The following is a 25260-nucleotide window of genomic DNA, read 5'->3' as shown; positions in this document are numbered from 1 at the left end:
TCATAACATACAATCGTTTTTCTTCTTGGAAACTCCTGCCCCACCCTCAATCTCTGCAAGATATTCATTCATTCATCGCAGCCGCCATATCTCTTACGCAAACACACCGGTATATTTCGTAGGCTCCATTATCAAATCACTCCTTCGCATCTACGCATAGAAATTGCATTTGAATACGAGGTTGGAAGAAAGCCACTCCCCGCAGTACTTCATCATAACTGTCATATCCCCCATGTACACAGGCTATCTTCCATTGAATTCGCCCCTGCTTCCTTTTTTCTCCAAGTATAATATCCCGAGCGAAAAAACTTAGCGAGAGATGTTTTGGGAGAATATATACCAGACGGGAAGTATAGCAGCTTTCAAGAATGGCGCCTTAGGGAAAATATCTTGGAGATTTACAAACCTTTTCAATTTTCTCCCCTCGATAATGTCTTCTTATCATTGCCCGCTGTTGTCCATCTTCTTGAATGATATTCTTCAATTCTTTTAGCTATTTTGGCTTGATAATCAAGATTGGATCTCCATTGTTGTATCTGTTATTTAATGTATGATGCTTGAATAAGTAGATTATGAGTATGACTGGGAAGTTAATGAAATATCGTATTTTCTTCTGAGCCTTGAAAACAATGCTAAACCTATCAGTCTTATTTCCCTTCAGTTAGAATCAGAAAACACGTTTATTATTTTGCATTTTTTGGCATTTAGTTCATTTTTCAGTATTGTCTGCATTTTTCTTCATTTTGGAGGTTTCTTTTTCTCCTCTCCTGTTGTGTCGTGGATTTTAAATGCATTTGCTAACAAAACTTACATGTTTAAATTTCCTGACATGGTCATTTTAGCAAGTTTGCCATGAATCGAAAATACATTCAATGGAAAAGCATAATATTATTCGGAACTGAAATGTTTGGCAATGCATTAAAATACTTTGAGTGAAGCCTACCTTGAGGTTCCTTTGCTGGACACTATTATTGCTTTAATCTGTGGTTTGAAAATAGAGGAGGAGGTCTAAATATGGGCCATGACATGAGGTCTAATGTTGAGATCACATTTTCAACAAATATTTGGTTGTTTTTCTTAATTTCGATTTTTCCCATTCCGCGTGATTTTCAAAACAACAGATTATTCATAAATATGAATTTTATAATGTTTTAGCGATATATGACTGTTTTTTTTAATCTTAATTGCTTTTTGTGATATTGTCATTAGTAGCCCATATTTAGGCCACAATTCTGAAATACATCATTTTACCATTTTTTGGAAATTGCTTTTTTCTTTTAAAAAAATGGAGACCTTCTATACTTTAGCATGCTATTACATTTAAGTATATATTTCATAGATATGAATTTTAAAGGCCGGTGCTTGATATATTATTTTTTTTCCTCCGAAAATGACAACATAAAAAGGGGGGATCATATTTAAATCTTTTCCTCTAATATTAGTCACAGTATTAAAAAATATATATAAACTCTCATGTACGCGAAACACAACTGTATTTTCACAATGCTGGCCGAATACAGTATCGTGGAAGGGCCACTCTGAAAGAAGATGAATGATTTATACAGAAAAATCTTGATTTATATTTCATGTAACCTTGAAGTAAACATAGAGAAAACTACATAGCGCTTAATTGTTTTTATCCCTTTGCTTCCAACAACGGGCATTATCGAAATACAGTAAACCCTCGTTAACACAAACTTAAGACGAACACTCGGTTAACATGAACAAAATGTTGGTCCCGGCAGGGATGTATTATATCTTATAGAAAGTTTTATCGGTTAACGCGAATTACGAACTGTTTTTTTAGTCCGTTGCGTCATTAGATCTCATTTAACACGAACTTTCAAAGTTTTCCATATTTTTTTCTGTTGTTCCTCTGCTAGGTATGTAAGAAATCGCTCAACAATCTCTATCATCTTGTCAACAATCAACTTATACAGTTTTGTAACCAACAGATTCAGATCATCCATGTGTTCAAATGTGTTTTTCTATTCTTTAAAACATAGCCAGCACGAGTAACATCAAGATTAAAACTTGGGAGCAATTGCTCGACAACCGCGATCATCGCGTCAACAATTACCTTATACGTATTTAACCAATAAATTGAGTTGTGTGTTCAGATGTGTTTTTCTATTCTATTGGACACTTTAGAACGTTTTGCTGCAACATTGTTTTTTTCTAAGTTACTTACTGTAGTACTGTTTTCTATGATGACATACATAATACGTATTGTAAAATGGTTAATGTGTAGAAAGAACTGTATTGCAACAATAAAATTGAGTCCCCGGTTAGCACGATTTTTTTAACACGAACTCTTGATTTGTCGGTCCCTTGATATTCGTGTTAACAAGGGTTTACTGTATTTAACTACTCTTCTGTAATTTATGAAAAAATCAAGCTTTCATTTTCAGAGCGAAAATTATTATTTGGTCATTTTAAACCATTTTAGGTCACTTTTCAATAATTTAAGGTCATTCTATAGGTTTAGACGTTTTTTAGTTCATCAATTTGCGAGCCCTAATTATGAGAGTTGGAACTAGATAATTATAATATGAAATACAAACACGAAATGAATTCTTAGTTGTCTCCTTACATAGAACGTTGCAATTCTCACTACCGGAATATATGCTTATTTTATGTGACCGATTTGCAGAGCAGTTCTTCAAAATATTCGGCTACTATGAAAATTTAAGAACAAGATATCTGATTTAAGGTTAGTTCGCATCGTTAAAACATTGGTGATTTGCCGACCCATTTTGGGCAATCCTCCCTCCCCCCCCCCCCGAAACACACACTATATTTCAATGTTTTCGTTATCAAACTAATACTTAAGTGATTACCTGCAATTGGTCAATGGGTAACTTTTGGGGGGGTACAATGGTTTTGAATCCAATAAGAAAGCGTCCAGGATTATTTGCTAAATAACAGTTACCTTTGAGAAATCACAAATATTACTCTTTACACTGGCGTACGCAGAAGGGGCTGAAGGGGCTACAGCCCCTTTAGAAATTTTGAGAAACTGAACATTTTCAAAGATGAACTCGGAGAAAAAACAAGAGTGGTATGTGCAAACTTACTTTAAAATGACCTCCGATTTACATTTTTGACAGTGGAAAGTTTTTGATGTACGAAATATCTTATTGTGTATGCCACCTGCTAGATAGCAACTATGAACTGTGCAACTTTAGCCTACCGATAATAAAATTTAATTTGTGGAGGCTCCTCGATTGCACAGTGGTAGCGTCGTCGCCTTGTAATCAAGGGGTCCTGGGTTTTATCCCATTTGAAACTGTAGGTTCAGTCCCGATTAACCTTTCTGTGCATAAAGTAGACTTATGACAACGATTCAATCAATTGTTTTTATTTGTAGGTAAGTGAGGAGTTGAGGTGTTGATTGTGCGCTCACAAACAAACACCTTAGAAGCACAATTGCTAAGTAAGATTGATATACTCGACCATTTTGTTCATGTGTCCAATCTGTAGCGTCAACAACAAAGGGCTGAGAAGGAGCGCCAATCACATTAAGCGACCCTTACGTCCACGTCCCATAAGCTTTTCCTCTCTCGGCCTTCTTCCCCTTGCAACATTCCCATGATATAAGTTCAAACTAGAAAGCTTCTTCACTAATCTCTCTTGGCCCCTTTGTACCAAACATGGCTGCGAATCATATTTCTTGGAGGGACACGAGGGCTTCCTGCCGTTGACCATGTCCAATACACTGCGGTGTCCATAAAAACGGACCCGTTCCACAAAATGCACCCTCCGGAGAATCGTACTTATCTCAGCGATTCGGGGTTAGAAACCGAGGGAGTTGGGATATAGTAACGTTTGACATGTCAACTGCCTCTCAGATGCCATTTTTCTTATCTTGCGAAAGGGAAAAGGGCGAAAAAACTAGGGGACATGGAAGTTTCGAAGATTCCTTCTTCCCAATTCCTACTCTTCTTTCTTCCGGATCTTTCGAAGAAGCAATCTCATGTTCTGTTATCTGCGTCTTCCTTTGTTCTGCTTACAAGTTCCCGAAGAGTGCACCAATTGCCGACTTGATTTATGGCTCTCGTGGAGTTCTTTTCTGTGAGCACAGAAGATCGTTCTTTCTTCCTCTTCTTCTTTCGACGAGATGGCATTAGCCCGCTGAGGCTCTCCCGCCAGGCAAAACGCCATGGGCATAAATGTGTGGATAATCCTGCGAGTTGTGCATTGCAGTGGACCGTAGCAACATTTTTCTTACTTACCGAACCGTGTTCAGGGAAATTGTAATTAAGACCAATGTGTGTCTTTTGGTGACTATATCTTGCATTCATTTAATTGTATTAATTACATCGAGACAACTTTTGTCAATTTACGCGTATTATTTCTTACTTGGGAAGAATCTACTCGATACGCCAGATGAGTTCATCTACACACAAGTACTATTCTTTGCACAGCGCGCTACGACATCAGGGGTACCGGGTTCGAATCCTGGCCTGGCCGTGGTTGTTCTTGGTGAGTGTCCACCAATTTTACCAATACATCACCCATCTCTTCGCGATTAGCCAAAAGTAGCAGAAAGCTGAGTAAAATAAACCAAATCAATCAATCACTCAATCTATGTTTTTCACATTTCATACCCTTATTGTATTAAAATCCACATTTACTCTAATTTGTTATTAAAACTTTTACACACCTCGTTGAAGAAAAATCGTGCAAAGATCACATTGTGTTCCTTGTTACTTAGATGTCTAGTTCTTTTTAATTTTGAAAACTAGTGGAACGATATCGTTTTTGGGTTAAGTTGTACAATTTGAAAGTATGTGAAGTTCTGAGCAAGTTTCTGAATTTTAGTCATTTTTTAATAACAAGATGTCTACACTAATAAGTTTTCAGAATAATTATAATAACGGATGAAGAATACAAATTCCATAGCCCATAGTAGTGGAACAATGGATGTTCAGTGTAAGAGAGTAGTGAGAGAAATAGAATGACTTATTATGTAGTTAATATTTTCCTCTAGCTATTGTTAATAATGTGAATATATACGTATGTTCCAAGAAGAGAACAGATTTCTTTGCACACACACACACACCCTCCCAAGCAAAATGTTTTAATTCGCACACTCACAGCGGTAGTTAAGATTGGGTTGTTGCCAAAATAAACCTCCGGTTTAGGAATCCCAGAATTAATGAATTCGCAAAAATTTCCCTAAATCAACTTCTTTGAAGAATGATCATTTAATAATATTTACATATTAGTACATGTTGGGATTATGGTCCTGGTGTTAATACTACTCTGTCTAAACGTTACAGTTGTAAGCCAAATGTCCTGCGATCGAAACCTTCATTGGGAATGCATGTACTTATACGTTTGCTCTTCCATTCAGCTTCATCTTCGCGATTAACTAGCGTATGTAAAAACATGTAAATAATATAAAAACTACACACTATGTATATAGAAACTTGAAATAGGGCGCTCTCATTGCATGGAAGAAAGGCGTTAAGTTCAGTGTCGTCAAATACCTTAAATACCTAAAAAGGAAGTAAAAATTGTTGTAATATCGTAAATCATCTATGGTATCGCATTATTTAGTCACCTCTCATTATTTGTAATTCGCACATATGATTAACCTTAGAATGGAATAAATAATAAGTTCACAAATTAATAAATATGTAGGTTTATTTTCTATCGAATATCTTCTTATGAAGAATATTACAACATACTCGTGATGCTTCCTGCTTCTTAAGTTTTAGCTTATTCCATGTTAGAATACATTGTCTGCGCAAAGGTTGAGTCATAGATTTGTGACCGTCTGGAATGTTCAACACACGCCGTAAGGTGTCATGTGTAGGTCCAAGAGTTTCTGATTATTATAATCTTAACAATTGTATGCATTTAAGTTCACGTGCGTGAAATTCAATTCTTGGAAATTTGTGAAAAGGAATATTATACTCAACCTACATCACATATGAATGCTAAAAGATTCCAGTGTATGTAAAGTGGGATCCATGAGTATTACCGTGCAAATTGTCCATGACTATTTTCATTAATTTTTCTCTTTCGTCCTATGTGTTTTTAAGCGATGGATTTTTATCTATGCTGGTGCAGAAGTTCTCAACAGCTTGTTTTGAGTTTTCTTTTAATTCTTGAAGCTATTTTTCATTGGGTCAAATGAAGTACACGAACATGGTGATGGACAATTTGCACGGCAATACTCATGGATCCCACTGTACAAAAAAATTCTGACGGATCCGCCTCTATAAGTCGCACCTTTGTCTACGACAGAACACAGATGTATGACTTCCTAATATTAATAATACTGATATAAAAATGCTCTTCTTTTATCCTCAACATAGACCTACCCGGATATATCATATTCATCTTCATCGTGAACCTTACATTTCTCAAACCCCACGTTAAAATTTACATCTTCGTAGATTTCATGCGTTTTGTTATTGAACTTCCTACCGGTACACAAAAATTTCCATCTTGACTTTCTGCATCTGACAAAAGCAAACACGATGCCAGCTACTAGCAAGAATCCTCCGGCAGTTAGAAGGAAAATATATAGCAGTGTGTTCATGTTTATTGCCTGTGGTGACGTAGCAGCAGAAGCACACGTCACTTCAAATTCTGGCCAAGATTTCTTGACCCACCCATCGCTTTCTCTTGCGACACAGTACTCTGGCCAGAACTGCTTTACTTCATTCTTCTGAAGATATTCACGAATATGCAATGATGAGCAATCGCACTGTAATGGATTGTTCGATATATCGAAGTAGTTCAGGTCCTTTAAATGATCGATAGATATTGAGTTGAGAGAGTGTAAGGAATTTCCAGACAGATTCAGATACTGGAAATGCACTTCTGTGCAAGGGGTGTCCTCGGCTAGTTCCCTTATGCCGCAAAAGCTGAGATCCAATGATTCCACAATCTCTAGGTTCAACAGATAGATCACTGTCGAGCTACTCAACTCGTTTCCCGAAAGTCTCAGATATTTGAGCTGCGTTAGTTCGTTGAATGGTTCGTCCTGAAACGTCGTGATGTTGCAATCGCTCAAGTACAGCCATTCAAGCTGGTCAAGGGAAGAAAACATGCTGCTATCCAGAGTAGTGATTGGGTTCTCTGATATATCCAACTCTTTCAGATTTTCCATACCAAGAAACGTCTTATCGCTAATCTCAATAATTTCACAACCTCTCAAACTTAACTTAACCAACGACTTCATCGAGATTAAGAACGGGGCTCCCCCTACAACAGTCAAAGGATTTTCATCAAGGTAGATGAACTCTAGGTTCTGATTCCCTTCAAATGTCTTTGGATGGATTGATACAATTCTGTTCCTGCTTAGGTTGACGTACCACAGATTAAAAAGTCCTCTGAAAGAAGTTTTCTTCAACTTCTCAATCCTGTTGTCGTGGGCATACAACAGAAGTAATGAGGAACTGCTCCCACCGATCGTATTCTGGTCTATTGATGTGATGAAGTTGTTAGCGATGTACAAAACTGTCGTGTTGCTTGCTATTCCTTTGGGCACCGCATCTAAGTCTAATGCTGAACAATTTGAAACTAACCAGTCATAGCTATTCACATAGCACTCGCACTGATCTGGGCACTGTCGACTCAGGTGTATAGTTGTCAGAATGAAAATCAACACAAGTTTGCAAGATGCCATCGTCATCTTTCATGTTCGGCCTTCAGACATCTGCAATGAAGGAAAATAAACATAAATATAACGATGTACAATTCGTGTTGTACAGTTTTTGCAGTTATAAATTTAGGTTGACTTGTTGATAGTCTTAACTTAAATGACACTATAGAGGCAAATTGCATCCTCCACTATAATACATAATTTCAGTAACTTTTCTTCCAGTGAAAGTACTCTGCAATTATAACTTAAAATATCATCTCAAATATTTTTACAGTCTTTGTAGATGGATTTTGGTAATTTTTAATGATAGTTTGAAAAGTATGAGCTGCCATGTTTGTTTACAGTTTAATGATAATGAGACTATTAGTATTTTGTATATTTTTCTACACAAAATGTTTGCTATTTTTGCCTATAAAAATTATTGAATTTTAAATCAAGATAAATGTAAGTGTGTGCGCATTTCCATTCCTACGAGCTTCAACCCATCAGTACATATATATTTTGTTTCCTTTCTTTTCCTTTCTCACAGCCTAATAATCACCATTAAATGATCACGAGTTGAATGTACTTTCAACAAAAGTGATTCTAATATCAACAAAATCTTTATGTACATTATTCTATAAATTATTTATTTAAAGCAATCCACTTTGTGTGTGATACGAATACTTAGTGGAAATTCTGCGGCCGATTGAAATACACTTTTCGATTTCGTCACCGAAGTTCCAAGGTTCGAATTCTGGCTTGGGCATGTGCGTTCTGTGTTAGTGTCCCTTCACCAATTTCATCTTATCACTCATCCTCATTGTATCGATTAGCCAAAAGTGACAGAAATGCAACGTGAAATTACAAAAACACAAATACAAGTAAAGAAGAAGCCAGGTACTTTCCCGCCTCGACAATCGAATTTATGTATAATTCTATTTAAATTATGCAACGCCCGTTGTTAATCCTAAGTCTGCTCTTATTAAATCGTCTGTATAGATTCCATTTTAAACTGTAGGTCCAGTCTCGATTAGCCTGTCTGCATAAAGTGGACTTACAGACTCAAATATAGAGTGTACATTGTCTAGACATAGATGTACAAACTACCGTTGTTTCATAACTGATGGCCAAATGTTTGGAGGGGATTTTTCCGATTATTATCAGGTAAAATTACCCAGCGTGAATTTATGTAAACATTTGAGTCATGGCTCTTGAATGTAGCCTTATCTTAAGGAGATAAAAACTTGTTCTGCGTAGGATGAAATTATGTATTGCATTTCGTAATGCAGTACACTCATATATAATCACAGCTGAGTAATAAAATTTGGTCTGTGAAAACATTTCCTTCCAGTAAAAAAATCCCTGTTTCTTTCTAGTAAGACATAAAAATTAATGTTCAACATTTTCTTTTTCGAATAATGTATCAAGTAAATAGTAAAGAAATGAAGTTTCTTCTACAGTTATTTTACTTCCATAATGGAAGGACATTTTCTTCAGCTAGATTTTTGCAACATCTTGAGAACCAAATGTTCACCTATAAAGCGTGAATTCCAGTCTCCCCTAATGACTTATCTCTGCACGATCATGTGGTATATGACCCAACCATCTTTTTAAGCGAAACGGGAATTCCTGTTTCGCCTATTTCAATTTTCGACTACTTTACTCGGAAAGGGAAATATTTCAATCGAGGTACATTTGGGAAAACTAGTGTCAGACGGTTGCTGTTATATAATAATAAAAGTTTACATCCCATCGATCCTTGTATGTAATATAGTAAAGCTTATAATTATACACTTATGTTAGTGAAAATTATTATTAGCATGAAACCTTAGACATTATGCACTATATGTATTTTTACCTACTTCACTGTTCAAACGATTTCGTCAAAACTGAATAAAAATTAATTACTTTTGATTAAATCTGAGAGTCAAATGTAACAACCAACATTTACTCATCCAGTTCGTTCACGAGAATTGTCTGTATCCTTCCGCTATCGTTACTACCGCACTATTGCTGCGTAAGAAAAGATTCCCCATTTATTTAAACATTAGTTGCATGGAAAACTAGCTGTTTTAAAGCTTAGAACAGTTTACGTGATTTTCCTGTACATGTACGTATCATAAATATACCATTTACTATACAATAATGAAATGAAGATAACTAATGCGATTTACTATAGATTGTGAGAATGTTACAACAGTTGGTTTTGTGAAGCAAATTTGCGAGCCTGGATAAATAACACATAATATATTGATTTCATTGTTGATTGATTGATTGAGTTGTTGTTTTAAGTCCATTTTATGCACAGAAAGGCTAATCGGGACTGGACCTACAGTTTTAAGTGGAATCGGAACCACTATATGCCTCCACCGGGAATCGGACCCGGACCCCTTGATTACAAGGCGACGACGTTGATTTAGTTGTTTTTGATGTCATAAGTGTGTAAATACACTATCACTACGTTTCGAGAAAACACTTGTATTTGCTGCTGGTGGTGATCGATGCTACAGATCCACTCTCGTTTGTCATTTGTTTCTTTTTACAACAAATCCAGTGCGCTAATAGCCGACCTCCGTTGCGGAGTGGTTAGCACAGCGCGCTAGGACTCCAGGAATCCCAGGTTCGAATCCCGACCTGGACATGTGTGTTCCTTTAGTGTATCCCTTCAGCAGTTTAGTCATATCATTCTTCATTCTCGTCTTCGCGATTAGCCGAAAGTAGCAGAAAAGCGAAGTAAAATAACCAAATCAAAACCGGTAGGCTTATAAACTACTCAGAGCTCTGTCATAGGTTCGAACGTCATCGCCAGCAAAAATAATGTTGAACTCAAGACAACAGAAGAAGGAAGTGTGCTCTGAAAATGTAGTGATAGTGCATTCAGTAGGTAAGAGTACAGACAATGAATAAAGTCCCAATTACGATTTCCTGCCACTTGATAGGTTAAGAACACACAGTAATTTATACTTCTCTGATGCTAGCAACTATAAATTTTCTTGACAAAATGCAAATTGTTATAGTACCTGTAAAAAGGTCCACCTGGTTCATCTTGAATAGTGTGCGATGGTCTTGTGCAAGGTTGGTCTTTACTCGAAACGAAAAGATTTCCGAAGCAACCTTTACAACTAACACTTTTCACTCAACTGCTTCACAGTTCTGATAATCTTTAATGTTTGCAGTGTCTATCGCCCAAGTTCACGAGATAACATGTGCACGAGTCTCAGCGTTGCCAGCCCCTTACGAGCAATACCACTGCATCTGTAAAAAGAAATCCCTATGTCAAGTACGATTTTCTCAAATTTCTTGCTGTAAAATACTTTATTAGTAGAAACTTGATTTTTATGTCTTTCCATTGCGAAATTTAGCTTTTAACTTTTCTCGTGTTTTTTTTGTTTTGTTTTTTAGAATACTAGGAACATTTTCATAATTTGCTACTAAGGTTTATCGCAACAAATCTTGTCTTGTAAGCAAGGGATCCCGGGTTCGATGCCCGGCGGGGGCACATAGGGGTTCGCATTCCACTATAAACTGTAGATCTACATCTGTGCATAAATTGGACTAAAAAACAAAGCTACAGATGACAATATTTATCTGTCTTTTCTAATAAAGGTAGATATAAGTGGTGACCCTTTCCACAGATACCCAAATTTCAACCTCTCTTTCACGTAGTACACATGGACTGCATTCTTGCGGTCTAACGAGGCCTTGGCGACTGGACTCATAGCCAGTATAATCCTTTCTGATGTTTGTGCTTGTCCACTCATCCATCTCATCATCATCATTCATCCTCATCTTCGCGATTAGCCAAGTGGAAGAAGAGCGATGAAAAATAACCAATTTCAGTCAATAAATTAAATAAAATTGTTTTGCATTAGTGAACAAAAATTAATAATGGAAAAATTTTAAAAATAACGAAAGTCAGGTTGTAAGATTTGTTGCCAAAAAAGGGAAATGTGATTGTTTTTTTAATCTTTTCTTCCGCTAGTAAAACTTTAACTGATGTGCTGTTACTGATTTTTCAATGTTCAGTTAAGGTTCATGTTAGCACGTAACTGGAAGTTTGGGAAAATTTCGGTGTTTCAATGTACAGTTAGCTCGTAACTGGAACTCTGGTGGCGATTATCTTTACTGGTGCTACTTCTTGCAGTTACCAGCCTAACTGGAAGTTGCGAAGCAACATGGCTGCCCCATGCAACTATCGAAGTTCCACACCCGCAACTTCACTGTCAGATTAAACAAGATATCATCATTCATAAGAATGTTAAATTTGTACAGAAGAAGACTTGTTTTGCTTGGCAGAGCTTACCAATGTCCGTGCAAATATGGAAATTAAGCAGCGTAGTTGCTAGAATTCGCTTGGCGAGGTCGTGTTGAAGAATTTGTGACCAGGATATACAGTCTACCAGGCGGGACAATCCCCCAATGATAATTTGGTGCAGTGGTTAGCGGCACCACCTTCCGGAGGGTGTTGTGAATACCAGTTCGAGTTCTGGTCACGGATCTCTTTTTTTCTTGTCAATTATTTATTACGTGTGTTGACTTCAAATCGTTCCTTTATTGTTGAATGATCTTCTCGGAGAAGTATTACAGTAAATTATTTTCAATAGTACCTTCCTATTTTTAGAACTTGACCTACTGCGCATGCTTACTGGCATGTTCTTTTCTCGCTCAACAAGCATGCATAGATAAGCACAAAGCATGCAGTCAAATGTACAATATCTACATATTAATAGTGTTTATATCGACAGCCAGGTATTATTAATGTTTCAACTTTCGAGTTCTTCGCTCTTCTTCAAGAAATTATCTGCGGTTGCGCCTCATAACAGCATTTCCCCCACACGGAATTGGCCTTTATTAAAGAAAGCCAAATCTGTAGTGATTGCTTTCATTAATTTATTTGTAAGCATACAGAATGGATACGCAGCCATTGTTTCAATCGTTTCATATGCAAAAACGTGCTTTCGAGCGGGGCGCGCTTGTAGTTCTATATTTAGACGCCAGGCTGTGTGCCAATCGACGCGGTTTGAAACTATACTAATAGATGGCGCGCAGATCGATTCCCTGTTTTTTTTCCGCGCTTCAGCATTACCAGCATACCATTTTGGAGTACAAAGTTACGATTTGCTAACTGCCAGTTACTTTCACATTGAAAAACACGGTACTGGTTAAGAGTGGCGATTATCTCCAACTGGCAGATAGTTAACAGAAAGAATAACTGGACATTGAAAAACCGGTCCTAAGTTAACAATACTAATATTACATTTGCAAACAGTGCAGTTCGTCGATATTTAAAATAGGAAAACCTCCTCCTAATTTTGTTGCGAGAGTTGGAGAACGTTTGTTTAAAGTCGATTTTATGCTTACATAGGCTAACCGGAATGGACCTACTGTGCTCTGTGTCTGCACATGGTACCGAATCCGAGGACCCTTCGTTGCAAGGCCACAGTGAAGAAAACATAGGGGATGCCCTTTTTATCTTGTTGGCTGACAGGGCGTTTGAGTGGGAGTATTCGCCTCTGAAGCACAATGTGAAATCAATACGTTTTTTAAATTTTTATATTAGCTACAAAGAAAAGGCTGTAGTGTAATATGGTAAAATAAATATATAGTTGGCAACACTGGTAGCACGTAAATTGCGCTGTGGAGTAATGTTTGCATAGACTGAAACGGCGAAACGCAAAAGACGGGGGGAGACATTGTACCACGAATCATCGGGAAATGTCGTCATTCACTGTTTGATAATTTACGATGTGTACTTTACCTTTCAGACGTACTCTGCGCATTTCCGTTCATATTTTCTGATCATTTAAAGACATCTTGAATGCTTTGCGGTGTCTATTTTTATAGGTGACTCTTACCTGGTGAAAGATCGAGACGAGACATGTCAGTCCGTCTCGGTGCCTAAACTCCAGTCTCATTTTCATCTCTGTCTGATAGGGCATGTCTCGAACTCGTATAAATGAATAATTGCTTGATTGATTTGCTTTATTTTACTTCGCTCTTTGTGCCACTTTTGGCTAATTTGCGAAGATGAGGATGAGTCATTACATGATTAAATTGATGAAGGGGCACTCAGAAACATATAGCTATGCCCAGGTCAGGATTCGAACCCAGGACCCCTTGCGTTGTAGCGTGATGTGCTAACCACTCCGCCACTGGGGTTTGAAATGTAAACTTTTGTATGTGTGAGAATTTTCATCCATCGTATTACACGGGAAGTGTCCCTGAAGTTCATCGCATGCAGTTATGCATACTGATGTCCAATTGTTTCAATTCTGCCCGAACCGGCTCGGATATTTAACAGAGGCTCCGTTGTATTCTAAAATTAATAACCCGTAACGCAACAGCCCTTGAGGGCCATGGCATACCTACTGACTGTAGACCTCACTCCCTCCTGTCGAGGTGGGAAATCATCCAACCAGTTACGGTGTGACGCGTGGTCAGCACGACGAACCCCCAGTCGTTGTCCCCTAGCCAGAGCCCAATGCATGACGGCTTAGACCGCCCGGCCAAGGTGCGGGACTTTATCCATCTGTATATCTGTACATTCTAATAGCTGTGCTGTGGAAAGTATTCACCTTTTTAGGCTTTAAAGTGTATTTAGATGTACAGTCATGGTCACTTCTGGGTTGTAACGATTCCATTGAAAGTTAATGGAATTGTTATAACACAGAAGTGTCCGTGACTGTACCAGTGTTGGGGAGGATTCGGTTATTTTACTCAAAATGTAGCACTGAAAACTCGATACAGAAATCATGTGGGTGAGGCAACGATTCAAATCTGGCCCCGTTGGTGGCCACAACGCCCGGCAGGGTACAGGCGAAGATGCTACTTTTCCAATCCCAAAGTTTTCCCCATGAAATAGTTTCCGAAAGCGAGATTATGTAATGCAATTATTACGTGCGTCCCGTGAGAGATATTGTGTGATAACCATCCCGTTAGATAACATTCCATTTCTGAGCGAGCGTCATATTTGCCTTATTAGCTCACGGGACATTTCACGTGTAAATACGACTGACGCCAAGGAAACGTAATCTCGAAAGATAGTGATAATGTATAAGGGGAAAGCACCGGGCATCTTAGGAACTGGGAGGGGAGGGGTGGTATTGATAAGTAATATCCGCAGGAAGTGGATCTGAGAGCCTGTTTCCTAGAAGGATTGTAATAGACATCTTTCATCGCAAGAAGATTTCTTCGGATTTATTATACATTGCCCCCCCTCTCCCCCCTCTCCCTCTTTTTCCTTTTCTATACCCATTCCTTCTCTAGGTTTTATCCTCACTCACCTCTCTCCTCCCTCTCTCTCTCTCGCTCTGCTATATTCCTTCCTCCCTTTCATTTTTCTTTTCTTTATTTTTCCTCTTAGAAAAATAGAGGGATGTCGAGAGAAGGAAGAGGTAGGAAAAGGGTGCAAGCGAGAGAGAGAGAGAGGTCAGAAATAAGAGAAATAAGAAAAGGAGAGGGAGAGAAAGAAGAACGAGAAGGAAGAGAGAGTGGATGACGCAAAATTTAGCTTTAAAAAGTATATTTTTTGAGTGTTTATTTACCGTTTCTGTTTTTAAGTACATAACATGAAACAGTTTTAAAATAAAGCACATTCGTTAATCACCTCTCATTTTCATCTTCACAAACTTGAAGTGTTGTACAGCATTTTCATCACCTTTTTAAGGTTTCACGTAACCGAATACTAACGCTCTCGTCGATGGAAGCGAATGGTGATTGTTACCCCTCTTCAAACTGTAGGGCTAGTCCCGATTAGCCTTTTTGTGCATTAGGTGTATTTAACAATAAACTCAAACCATCGCCCTCGTTTATGGCCGGGTTCGATCCCCGCTGGGAAGCCATGTGCATCCTTGAATGCAGTCGTAATTCTAATCATTGAGTTTGTAGAAACATATTTATATCGTACTTAACTGCAATTGATAATCATTATCTACCTTTGTGCCTTATAAAATATTGAAATGTATATTATAAAAATAGTTGCGTCCAGTTTTTGTAAATTGACATTGACAAAATTACTTTTAGTCGGTAGAATGTTGTATTTCTTTACGTAATTTCTAATAGCAGAAACGGGACTAGAGATCAAATTATATGATTCTTAAATATGTAGATTATTATCGTCTTGGTATTTTAACTTATCGAGCAAGAATTCTTCGAAGATTAAGTTTAACATTCCAGATGGTCGGAAATCATCACTTAACAATAGCTTTGATAATTTCATTTCGAACGTGAAGAAGTAGCTACTCTCATTAATTCATATCAAGATAACACATTCACACAACGATGCTAGTTTTTTTTGTATGTTCTTTGATTCTTTTTAACTGTTCATTACCGAAACGATTATAATAGTTTGTAATTGCTTTGTAAAGGGTTTTCCAATAATTTTGAAATGAACTGGCAACTATTCTTCAAATGTTATAACACTCACTAGTTGTCACTTGTGTTTAGTATACTGTGACAATTCATCATGGCTAAATATACACTTCAAGAACGTTTGGTTATTATCCAAAAAATTTATGAAAATAGACGTTCTTTTGAAACTTGAAACGGATCATAATTTTGGGCAAAAATTATCTTTTCAGATGAAGCTCATTTCTGGTTAAGTGGATATGTTAACAAACAAAATTGTCATTTTTGGTGTGAAAACAATCCACAAGAGATTCACGAGAAGCCCTTGCATCCGCAAAAGGTCACTGTATGGTGTGGTTTATGGCGTGGTGGTATCATCGGACATTTTTTTTACAGTGGCTGGTGAGCGGTACCGATTGATGTTAACAGATTTTTGTGGCCAAATTTAGATGAAATTGATTTGGAGGACATGTGTTTCCAACAAGACGGTGCCACATGTCACTCTGCTAATGCCAAGTAGTGCAATCAGCCCGGTTGAACGTCCTCTTGTGGTGAGCTGAAGTGGTGAGCTTGCCTTAATGGATTTCTCTCGTAAGGCAAGAGCTCTATTTGATGGCGCAGTGTTGCTAGCTTCTTACTCGAAAAAATCACCAAGGTTTTTGGGGTAACCTAACCTAAAACAAGGAGCTGGCAACCTTTTTCTCGCAGTGTTGCCAACTCCTCACTCGAAAAAATCACCAAGGTTTTTTTTCTTGGTCTAACGTAACCTAAAGCAAGGAGCTGGCAACCTTGCTTGAGGCTTGCCTTACAGTGCATAAAGCAAGGTTGCCAACCCACTGGTACTTTTGCCATAGCCTTTTACAAGAAAAAAAAAAGAGAGAGGGAAGAGTTAAACAACCGACAGCTTACCCACAGCCTTTTTTGCTCTAACCTAACCTAAAGCAAGGAGCTGGCAACTTTGCTTGTGCAATCAACCCGGTTGACCGCCCTCAAGTGGAGATCAGCGTTGCCAACTCCTCACTCGAAAAAAAATCACCAAGGTTTTTTTGGTCTAACCTAGCCTAAAGCAAGGAGCTGACAACTTTGCTTGTGCAATCAACCCGGTTGACTGCCCTCAAGTGGAGATCAGCATTGCCAACTCCTCACTCGAAAAAAAAATCACCAAGGTTTTTTTGGTCTAACCTAGCCTAAAGCAAGGAGCTGACAACTTTGCTTGAGGCTTGCCTTACAGCGCATAAAGCAATTTTTGCCAACCTACACACACTAAACAAGGAGAGCCGACAACAAATATGTACTGCCGTAAAAGAGAGAGAGATGGGTGGATGGTAATATAGTATGTGTGTGCGTGTGCGCGTATAATATGTAGCATTATTAACTAGAGTGTGTTGGCAATTTACTTACAACTAAAAAAAATAGAGATGCCAACTTTGCTGTAAGATGAAGAGAGAGAGAGAGAGATTTATGGCTGGCAACAGTAATGAGCGAATGCGCCATATCGTAATTTTCCAACTCCGTATATCGTGACCTTTGTAAACCTCTCTCGGGGGAACATTGTGACGCAAACAAACAAACAAAATAATAATTGTTGTTTTTAGGAGGCCTGGCCCCTATAACCTCGCCAGGGTGCGTGGTGCCCAACCAAAAAATGTAAAAGTTTTCTAATGGCTGCGGTTATAGATTACCGCACCTCTGTAGAGTTTCACGTGTTTTTTTTTTCCCCCAAACTTCCATGAAACCCTACAGAGGACCTCCGTAATGCATGCAACGTGTACTAACGACTCTAGTGTTATTTGATGTTGTGATATTTTTGGATATAGAGTTTTATTGTGAGATATAGATAAAAAATGATTATGTTTATTATAATATTTTCTTGATGAAGATGGAGAATGTATGTAAATAAAATTGCATGCTTATTTTTTTAGTGTGTGTGTATATGTTTTTGATGTTTCGACAGCATCTGAAACGATAAAAAAAATATTTTATTGTTAATTTTCACGTGTAAAAACAACAACAAATTTTTTTTTGTGCAAATTTTCTGATTGTCTCTCGTGCTATAGTGCAAAAAAGATATTGTGACTGATAACTAATGAAATTGACATTTGTAAGTGATCTGAACTAGTGAAATTCGTATTGTGCCATTGTAACTGATTGTGCTAGTGCAGAAAATTTCTTATTGTGCAAGAAAATAGATGTTAAAAAACTTGTTAAAACTGCTCTGTGACCCTCTCGTTCTTCACGTCGTAGGCGAAGGACTTCTCTGCAATCAGGATGACACTGCATAGGGTATCCTCGGGCAAGGCATCGTGGAACTCGCAGACGACCTTGATGTTGGTTCGATCGTTGACCACAACCTTCTTCCTCTTAGATGTATTGATGACGAACATCGGCCTCCGTGCTTTGAACTCGCTGGGCGTGTAGTACATGTCGACGTTTCCCTCGGTCACGCGTTTGTAAGCCGAGAACGCTTCGTAAAGTTTGAGGTAATCGTTTTTGGTCACGTCGAGGTTGTAATTCTCGCGCGGGAACACTTCGTTGCGTCCATTCTTCAGATAAACGTTCTTGATCTTGCAGTCGTCGAACTTGCTGGAATCTTTTTCCTGATTCTTGTCCCTCCCGGTCTGAAAGAGCACTACGACGAAATCTGGCATGTCGAACTGTATGTTGTTGAACTGCGTCGTCACGTCGAATTCCATGTGACTTCCCGACGCCATCTTCTGCACGCACTGGTAACCGTGAAAGTGAATCGGCACCTGCGGACTTTTCAAGATCTCCGCTTTGTACTTGAGGGCGTAGTTCGTTTCGTATTCCACCACCGGCATTCTCAATTCCATGCTCCGGATGACGCACTTGGCCGCTTCGGGTAAAGTGTTGGCTATCGGCGTGGTGCCGTCCGGACCCAAAGTAGCGTATCGCATCAGTGCGTCGTTGTCGTTGGCCGCTCTTCGAAATGTGATCCTCAGTCCTCCCTTCCACATGATCTCCTTGTAGTCCGAGAAGAATCCCGGCAGCAGACGCATGGGAAAGAGCACCGTGTGACTTGTCGTCGATATTTTGGTCCCGGCTTCGAATCCCCCGGCCTGGTAGTACGCTGCGTCCGTTTTGGATAATTTCAACGTTTTAAATTTTTTTACAGGGTTTATTAAAGCACATATTTGAGGAAAACAACGCCACCCATATATAAATAAACCCCTCAAACTAACACTAATTAGAATTAGCCTACAAAATTTTTCTCGTAAGGCATTTTTTTTTGTAAACACTCTACCACCAACAGATCACATATAAATAAACATACCCCCCAAAAAAATGCAATCTGAGAAAAGTTGCCCTGTGTGCAAGATAACCATATCAAGCGCACATTTTGCAAGACATTGTCGTACCTGTGCACCTGGTAAGCGTGTAACCGCTAAAAAATCATGTCCCAGGTGCGGTATACCTATTACCATTAATAATTTGAAGAGGCATATAACATTATGCAAAGTTGTCGTTGGAGCACCTGTTCCCCAACCGTCGACCAGCTCGACCAAGAGGAAGGCAGAAGCAGCCTCCATCAATGCACCACCCACGAAACGCGTCAAGCCTGTGGCGAAAGCGAACCAGACTGCTTTCGAGCGGTTGTTAGAGGACTTTGTCATCACTTCGGAGGGCTCATGCGACGTACGTAGCTTTTTGGAGAACGTGCAAGCCAAAATCATTTCCATCCTCGGCGATGCGCTTGCAACGCACTCTACTAAATTCTACGCATCGCTACGTTGCCAGTACAAGAAGCCGTCTGACGAAATTTACAGCTTCTGCCACAACACCAAGGCGAAGACGCTGCATCTGGCGGATGTCGACAACCTCGAGGTCATCTACAACCAGTTTGCCGATGAGCTGGTGGCAAAACAAGAAGAACATCAAGCTAAAGGCTCGGGGGGTTCGCTGTGTGGCGAGCCTCACGAACTGTGCGTCAAATTTTGCAAGTTCATACCCCTCTCCGCCTCCAGCTACGTCCCCTTACCACCTACCATTGCGGCAAAGAAGGCTGTCCTGAACATTCAAAACAGTGACGCCAAGTGCTTCGTATGGTGTGTTCTGGCAGCGTTGCACCCAGTTGAGCCAAAAAATAATCCAAAACGTGTTGGCCACTACCTACCCTATGAGGCAGAGCTGGAAGTTGCGATGGCTGGGATCGACTACCCGGTAGAGGTCCCGGATATTCGAAAGTTTGAGGCCCGTACACACAACCCTCGGTTGGCCATCAATGTTTACGGTCTCACTGACGAAAATGCGGTGTGCCCCATCCGGGTGAGTGATGTAAACAACAATGATGCTCGAGAAATCCATCTCCTACTTATCAAGGACGAGACCCATCACCACTACACTCTTATTCGCTCGCTCTCTAGACTTGTTTCGAGCCAGCGGAGCAGTGATAGTCACCACGTCGAGGTGTGTCGCAGGTGCTTGTCAATGTTCGACGGACGGGATCAACACAATTACCAACATGTTCGAGGCTCCAACATCGCTGCAGAGAAGCTTGCCAACCACAAGATCTACTGTAGTAACAACGAGCCTGGTGTGGCAGTCTTGCCCAAACCTGGCACCGTGGAGCGTTTCCACATGCACGGTGCCATGGTAGAGCACCCCGCTATCATCATCGCGGATTTCGAGGCCTTCCTCAAACCCCTGTCCACTTGCGATCCCGACCCTGAAGTTTCTTCCACCACCCCTTACCAACTACACAAGGCTTCGAGTTATGCATACGTTGTGGTGCGACGTGACCAGCACATTGCCCCCGAGCCCTACGTGTATCGCGGTCCCGACGCAGCCAAACACTTCCTCGAGAGGATGGTTGTCGAGGCCAATGAGATAGGGAAGGTACTGTTGGCCCCCAAGTCTATGCTCCCACTGTCCCCCGATGATCAACGTAGACACGACGAGGCCATCGCTTGCCCTGTCTGCGTCAAGGAGTACACTGCCAACAATCGTAAAGTCCAACACCATGATCACTTTGACGGTAGGTATGTTGGTCCTTGGTGCAACGGATGCAACCTCATGGCCCGGGACCCGCGATTTATCCCTGTGTTTTTTCACAATGGCTCGGGATACGACTTCCACCACCTCGTCAAGCATCTTGGGTACGACGACATGCGAATCAACGTCCTGGCGCAGAACGAGGAGCGTTACATTAGCTTGAGCAAGTGGGTGCGAATTTCAGGATCACACTCTACCGTCGAGCTTCGCTTCCTCGACTCCCTGAGGTTCCTCCCGGCCAGCCTCGATGCTCTCGCAGGGAAGCTTAGCGACGAGCAAATGTTCATTACCTCCGGAAACTTTCCGAACTTGGACGCCGGCCTCTTCAAGCGTAAGGGGGTCTATCCCTACGAATACATCACAGACCCTTCCAAGTTCGCAGAGACGTCGCTACCTCCCCAGGCAAACTTCTACAGTCAGCTGCGAGGCTCGAACATCACCGACGAAGAATATCACCATGCCCAGTCCATGTGGCACGAGCTGGGCTGTCGAACTCTCGGGGACTACCACGACGCCTACCTCAGACTTGATGTGACGCTCCTCGCCGACGTGTTCCAGACGTTCCGTGCGACTGCGAAGACCATCTACCAGCTGGACCCTGCCTACTTCTACAGTCTTCCTGGACTGGCGTGGTCAGCCATGTTTCTGGTGACGAAGATCGAGCTGGAGCTTCTTTCGGACGTGGACATGATGCTGTTTGTAGAACGTGTCGTGCGGGGTGGAATGGTCCAGGTGTCGCAGCGACACTCGCGCGCCAACAATCACCACATGGCCACCGGTTACGACCCCTCACAACCGTCCAGCTACATCATGTACACGGACGTCAATAACCTCTACGGACACTCCATGATGCAGCCACTCCCCTTTAAAAACTTCGAGTGGGCTGACCCTTCCAACTTCGACGTCGAAAGCTTCGACGATTCGGAACATGGGTTCTTCGCTGAGGTGGACCTTGAGTTCTCCGAGAAGCTGCAGGATTTGTTCTGCGATCTTCCCCCTGCACCCGAGCTCAAGTGTCCACCCGATTCCAACCAGAAGAAGCTCGTCATGGACTTCGAGCCCAAGAAGAATTACGTCCTACACTACCAGAATCTCCGGTGGTTGATGAAGCAAGGGGTCACGGTCCGCGCAGTTCACCGCATCCTCAAGTTCGAGCATTCTCCATGGTTGAAGGCATATATTGAAGTCAACACCAAACACCGCACTGCAGCCACGTCCGAGCTTGATAAGGATTTCTTCAAGCTTATGAACAATGCGGTGTTTGGCAAAACTATGGAGAATGTACGGAATCGCATGGACATAAAATTGGTAACGAGGAAAGCACAATGTCGCAGGCTCGTAGCGAACCCGTTATTCAAATCGAGGACCATTTATAATGAGCAGCTTGCTCTGGTGCATATGAGGAAGAGTGAGGTGAGGCTCGACAAGCCAATTTATGTTGGTGCCTCAGTATTAGACCTGAGCAAGCTGCACATGTTCGAGACGTACTACGACATATTACGTCCACATTATAGCCACAACATCTCGCTTCTCTACACGGACACGGACAGCTTGGTGTACCACGTCCACTCAGCCGATGCATACAGGGATATAGTCACGGTACCAGCTTTGCTTAACCTCTTCGACACCTCGGGCTATCCCCAGCCGAACCAGTACGGCATCCTGCCCCGAAACAAAAAAGTGCCTGGCAAACTCAAAGACGAGAAGGACGGTGATGTAATTCTCGAGTTTGCAGGTCTTCGCGCCAAGGCCTATGCCATCAAAGCCGAGGGCAGCGTTACCAAGAAGGCCAAGGGTGTCGGCAGACAGGTGGTTCGGGAGCATCTCGCATTCGAGGACTTTGTCGATTGCCTCAAGACCAGGTCGTCGGTTCTAAGAGAAGAACAGCGCATCCAGAGCGTCGGCCATATCATCACCACAAACAAAGTTAGAAAAATTGCCCTGGATCCCAACGACGACAAGAGGTGCGTTCTCGAGTGTGGTATTCACACATTGCCGTGGGGGCACTATCGCTTAGCAGAAAGCAAAACCTGCAACATATGTCCATCTTCAACAGAAGATTCATAAAAACAAAACAAAAGAAAAAAAAAACACTTTGACTGTCATTACAAAAAACTTTGACCGTATTCTTAAATAACCAGCATGCCTATGAATTTGTTCGGTTTCAAAAAACAGATCATTATGGAAACCATACCAGATCATGAAGCCTTACCTTCCGTGTTACCTAAACTCAACGGTCTGTTGATCATTCACCTCAACAGCATTTGGACGAAACTGAATGACGATGTGGGCAAGATGTTTTATGTTTTTAATAACAATTTACATTTCTACGAAATTCCGATCGACGGGAAACTTCAAATCACCGTGAATCCGGAAAACGCAGGCGAAATCAAAATTTCTACCGGCAAGAACATTTTTCGAATCAAGCACGACAAGATGCTTTCTAACATTACGTACGATGTTTCTGCAGGAGATTATCTTTACATGGAACTTCTCGGAGATTACGACAAACTCATTCCTCTTTTTGTAGAATTACGAATCGTCTATCCTATTATAAATAACCGTTAACCAAAAATGCCTAACGACATTTTCGGCAACACCAAGCGTGTAGACCACGCAGAAGAGATTCTCATGTTGGACATTCGAGTTAAGAAGTTGAGGACCGATTTGATCGCTTTGCAGGAGACCTTAAACAAAAGTTTAGAGTCGGAAATCGCTACGCTCCAAACGCAATGTCTCGACCCCATTCTGAAAATCGATTCCGAACTGAAAACGCTCATAAAAAATTATGTCGACGTACCTTCTTACGACAGCGTTCAAAATATACAGTTGAGCGTGGATTCGCTTCAAAATGATTTGGCCAAATTACAGCAATTTCAATCGAAAAATGAAGATTTGGAAAAACTGAAACTCGAAATCGAAGAACGAACTTCCGCAATAGAAAAAAATTTCTCCGAACTTCAAACTGTGGTGAACGATATAGACGCAGAACGCTTGCATGTCGTCGTTTCCAAATTACAAGAAGAATTCACCAGCACGTTGGAAGAAATTAAATCCAAGTTGCAGACTTTGGAAGATACAATGACGAACCTACCATCGTCGGACGAACTGCAGGTCATCGGTAAAAGCGTCGCGAACATAAAAATTCAATTGGAGGCCTATCAAGATTTCGAACACATTCAAACCACCATCGCCACGCTTCAGGCGTCCTTGGAATTGATCAACGAAGAAATTAAAAATATTCACGCTGAAGCGAGAGCGTTGACGAGCATTCAAGACACGTTAAGCACGGTTCAGCAGAAGATCGAATATTTAGAAAATTTAAACGTCGAAACGAATCTCGCTCATTTTCATCACGTACTCGACAACATACAGGGTGACTTGGAATCGTTACGGACGAGCGTGCCTTCGAGCGAAGATTTGGAAAAATTGAAAACGGCGGTGACGGCACTATCCGATTCGAACGACATCAAAAGTTCATTAAGCGATCTCGAGAGTAGGGTGGCCAATCTCCCCACCTCCAAAGAATTGCACGCTTTGAAAAGAAACATATCTCGAATGCTGAAACGACTAGAAACGGAAACGGCGAACGTGGAACAGATTCGAGACGAAATTAGTTCGCTGGTGTCGACGCTGCCCACTTCCCAGAGCGTCGCCGACCTTCACACGCAGTTTACAGAGATGCGAAGCATCGTGAACGATCTTACCGAGAAGAGCTCGAAATTGAATCAAGTCGAGAACCTTCAGAACATCGTCGTCAACATCAGAGAGCAAGTTGGAGTGCTGGAATCCACGCAGGAATCGACGCTGGCCTCTTTCGGTGCCAAGTTGCAAGAACTCAACGAAAACTACAAGCAGTTGAACGTGGAAGTGAAAATCAAACCGTCGTTTTCTGCCGTAACAGATACCATAATCGAGCATTTGCTGCCCATCGAAAATAAACTCGGACAAGTTCACAGTAATCTGCTCGGCGTCGACACTAAATTCGCTAAACTGCATTCTCTGCAAGCCATCGAAATCAACAGCATTCCCAATCAACAAAGAATCTCCACGTTCGTCGAAGGTAACAAACTGTACATGTTGCATCCTTATCATCCGTACTACAAGTTTCTCCTCGATGGCACGATTCAGATAAACGAATTTTCGTACTGGTCTCACGGTAGAAAAGCTAGCGTTCCTACCATGACTTTGATATCGAATCGTGGTGTCCAGAAAGCAGGAAACATTCCTCTGGCACGTTGGAACGAAACGCGCAACATATATGAAATACACGAAGACGAAGATCTCACCGTTTTCGA

The 25260-nt window shown here is 40.8% G+C and overlaps 2 protein-coding genes across 2 annotated transcripts in view; one reads left to right on the top strand and one right to left on the bottom strand.

Moving 5' to 3' along the window:
• LOC145991894 (uncharacterized) overlaps positions 1-25260 on the top strand; it is a 499455-nt gene that overhangs the window by 15885 nt on the left and 458310 nt on the right. The gene's annotated exons all lie outside the window — the stretch shown is intronic.
• LOC145991295 (uncharacterized) lies at positions 5651-10762 on the bottom strand. The gene is made up of 2 exons (XM_083127284.1): positions 10627-10762; positions 5651-7678 (listed from the first exon to the last, which is right to left on the bottom strand). Exon 2 carries the CDS (start codon positions 7652-7654, stop codon positions 6332-6334), a length of 1323 nt encoding a protein of 440 aa, XP_082983410.1. The 5' UTR covers positions 7655-7678; positions 10627-10762; the 3' UTR covers positions 5651-6331.

Source organism: Lepisma saccharinum, chromosome 8, assembly GCF_977018435.1.
Source record: "Lepisma saccharinum chromosome 8, izLepSacc3.1, whole genome shotgun sequence".
NCBI classification, from domain to species: domain Eukaryota; kingdom Metazoa; phylum Arthropoda; class Insecta; order Zygentoma; family Lepismatidae; genus Lepisma; species Lepisma saccharinum.
The sequence above is the reverse complement of the archived record's forward strand: the minus strand, read 5'-3'. Positions and strand labels throughout refer to the sequence as shown.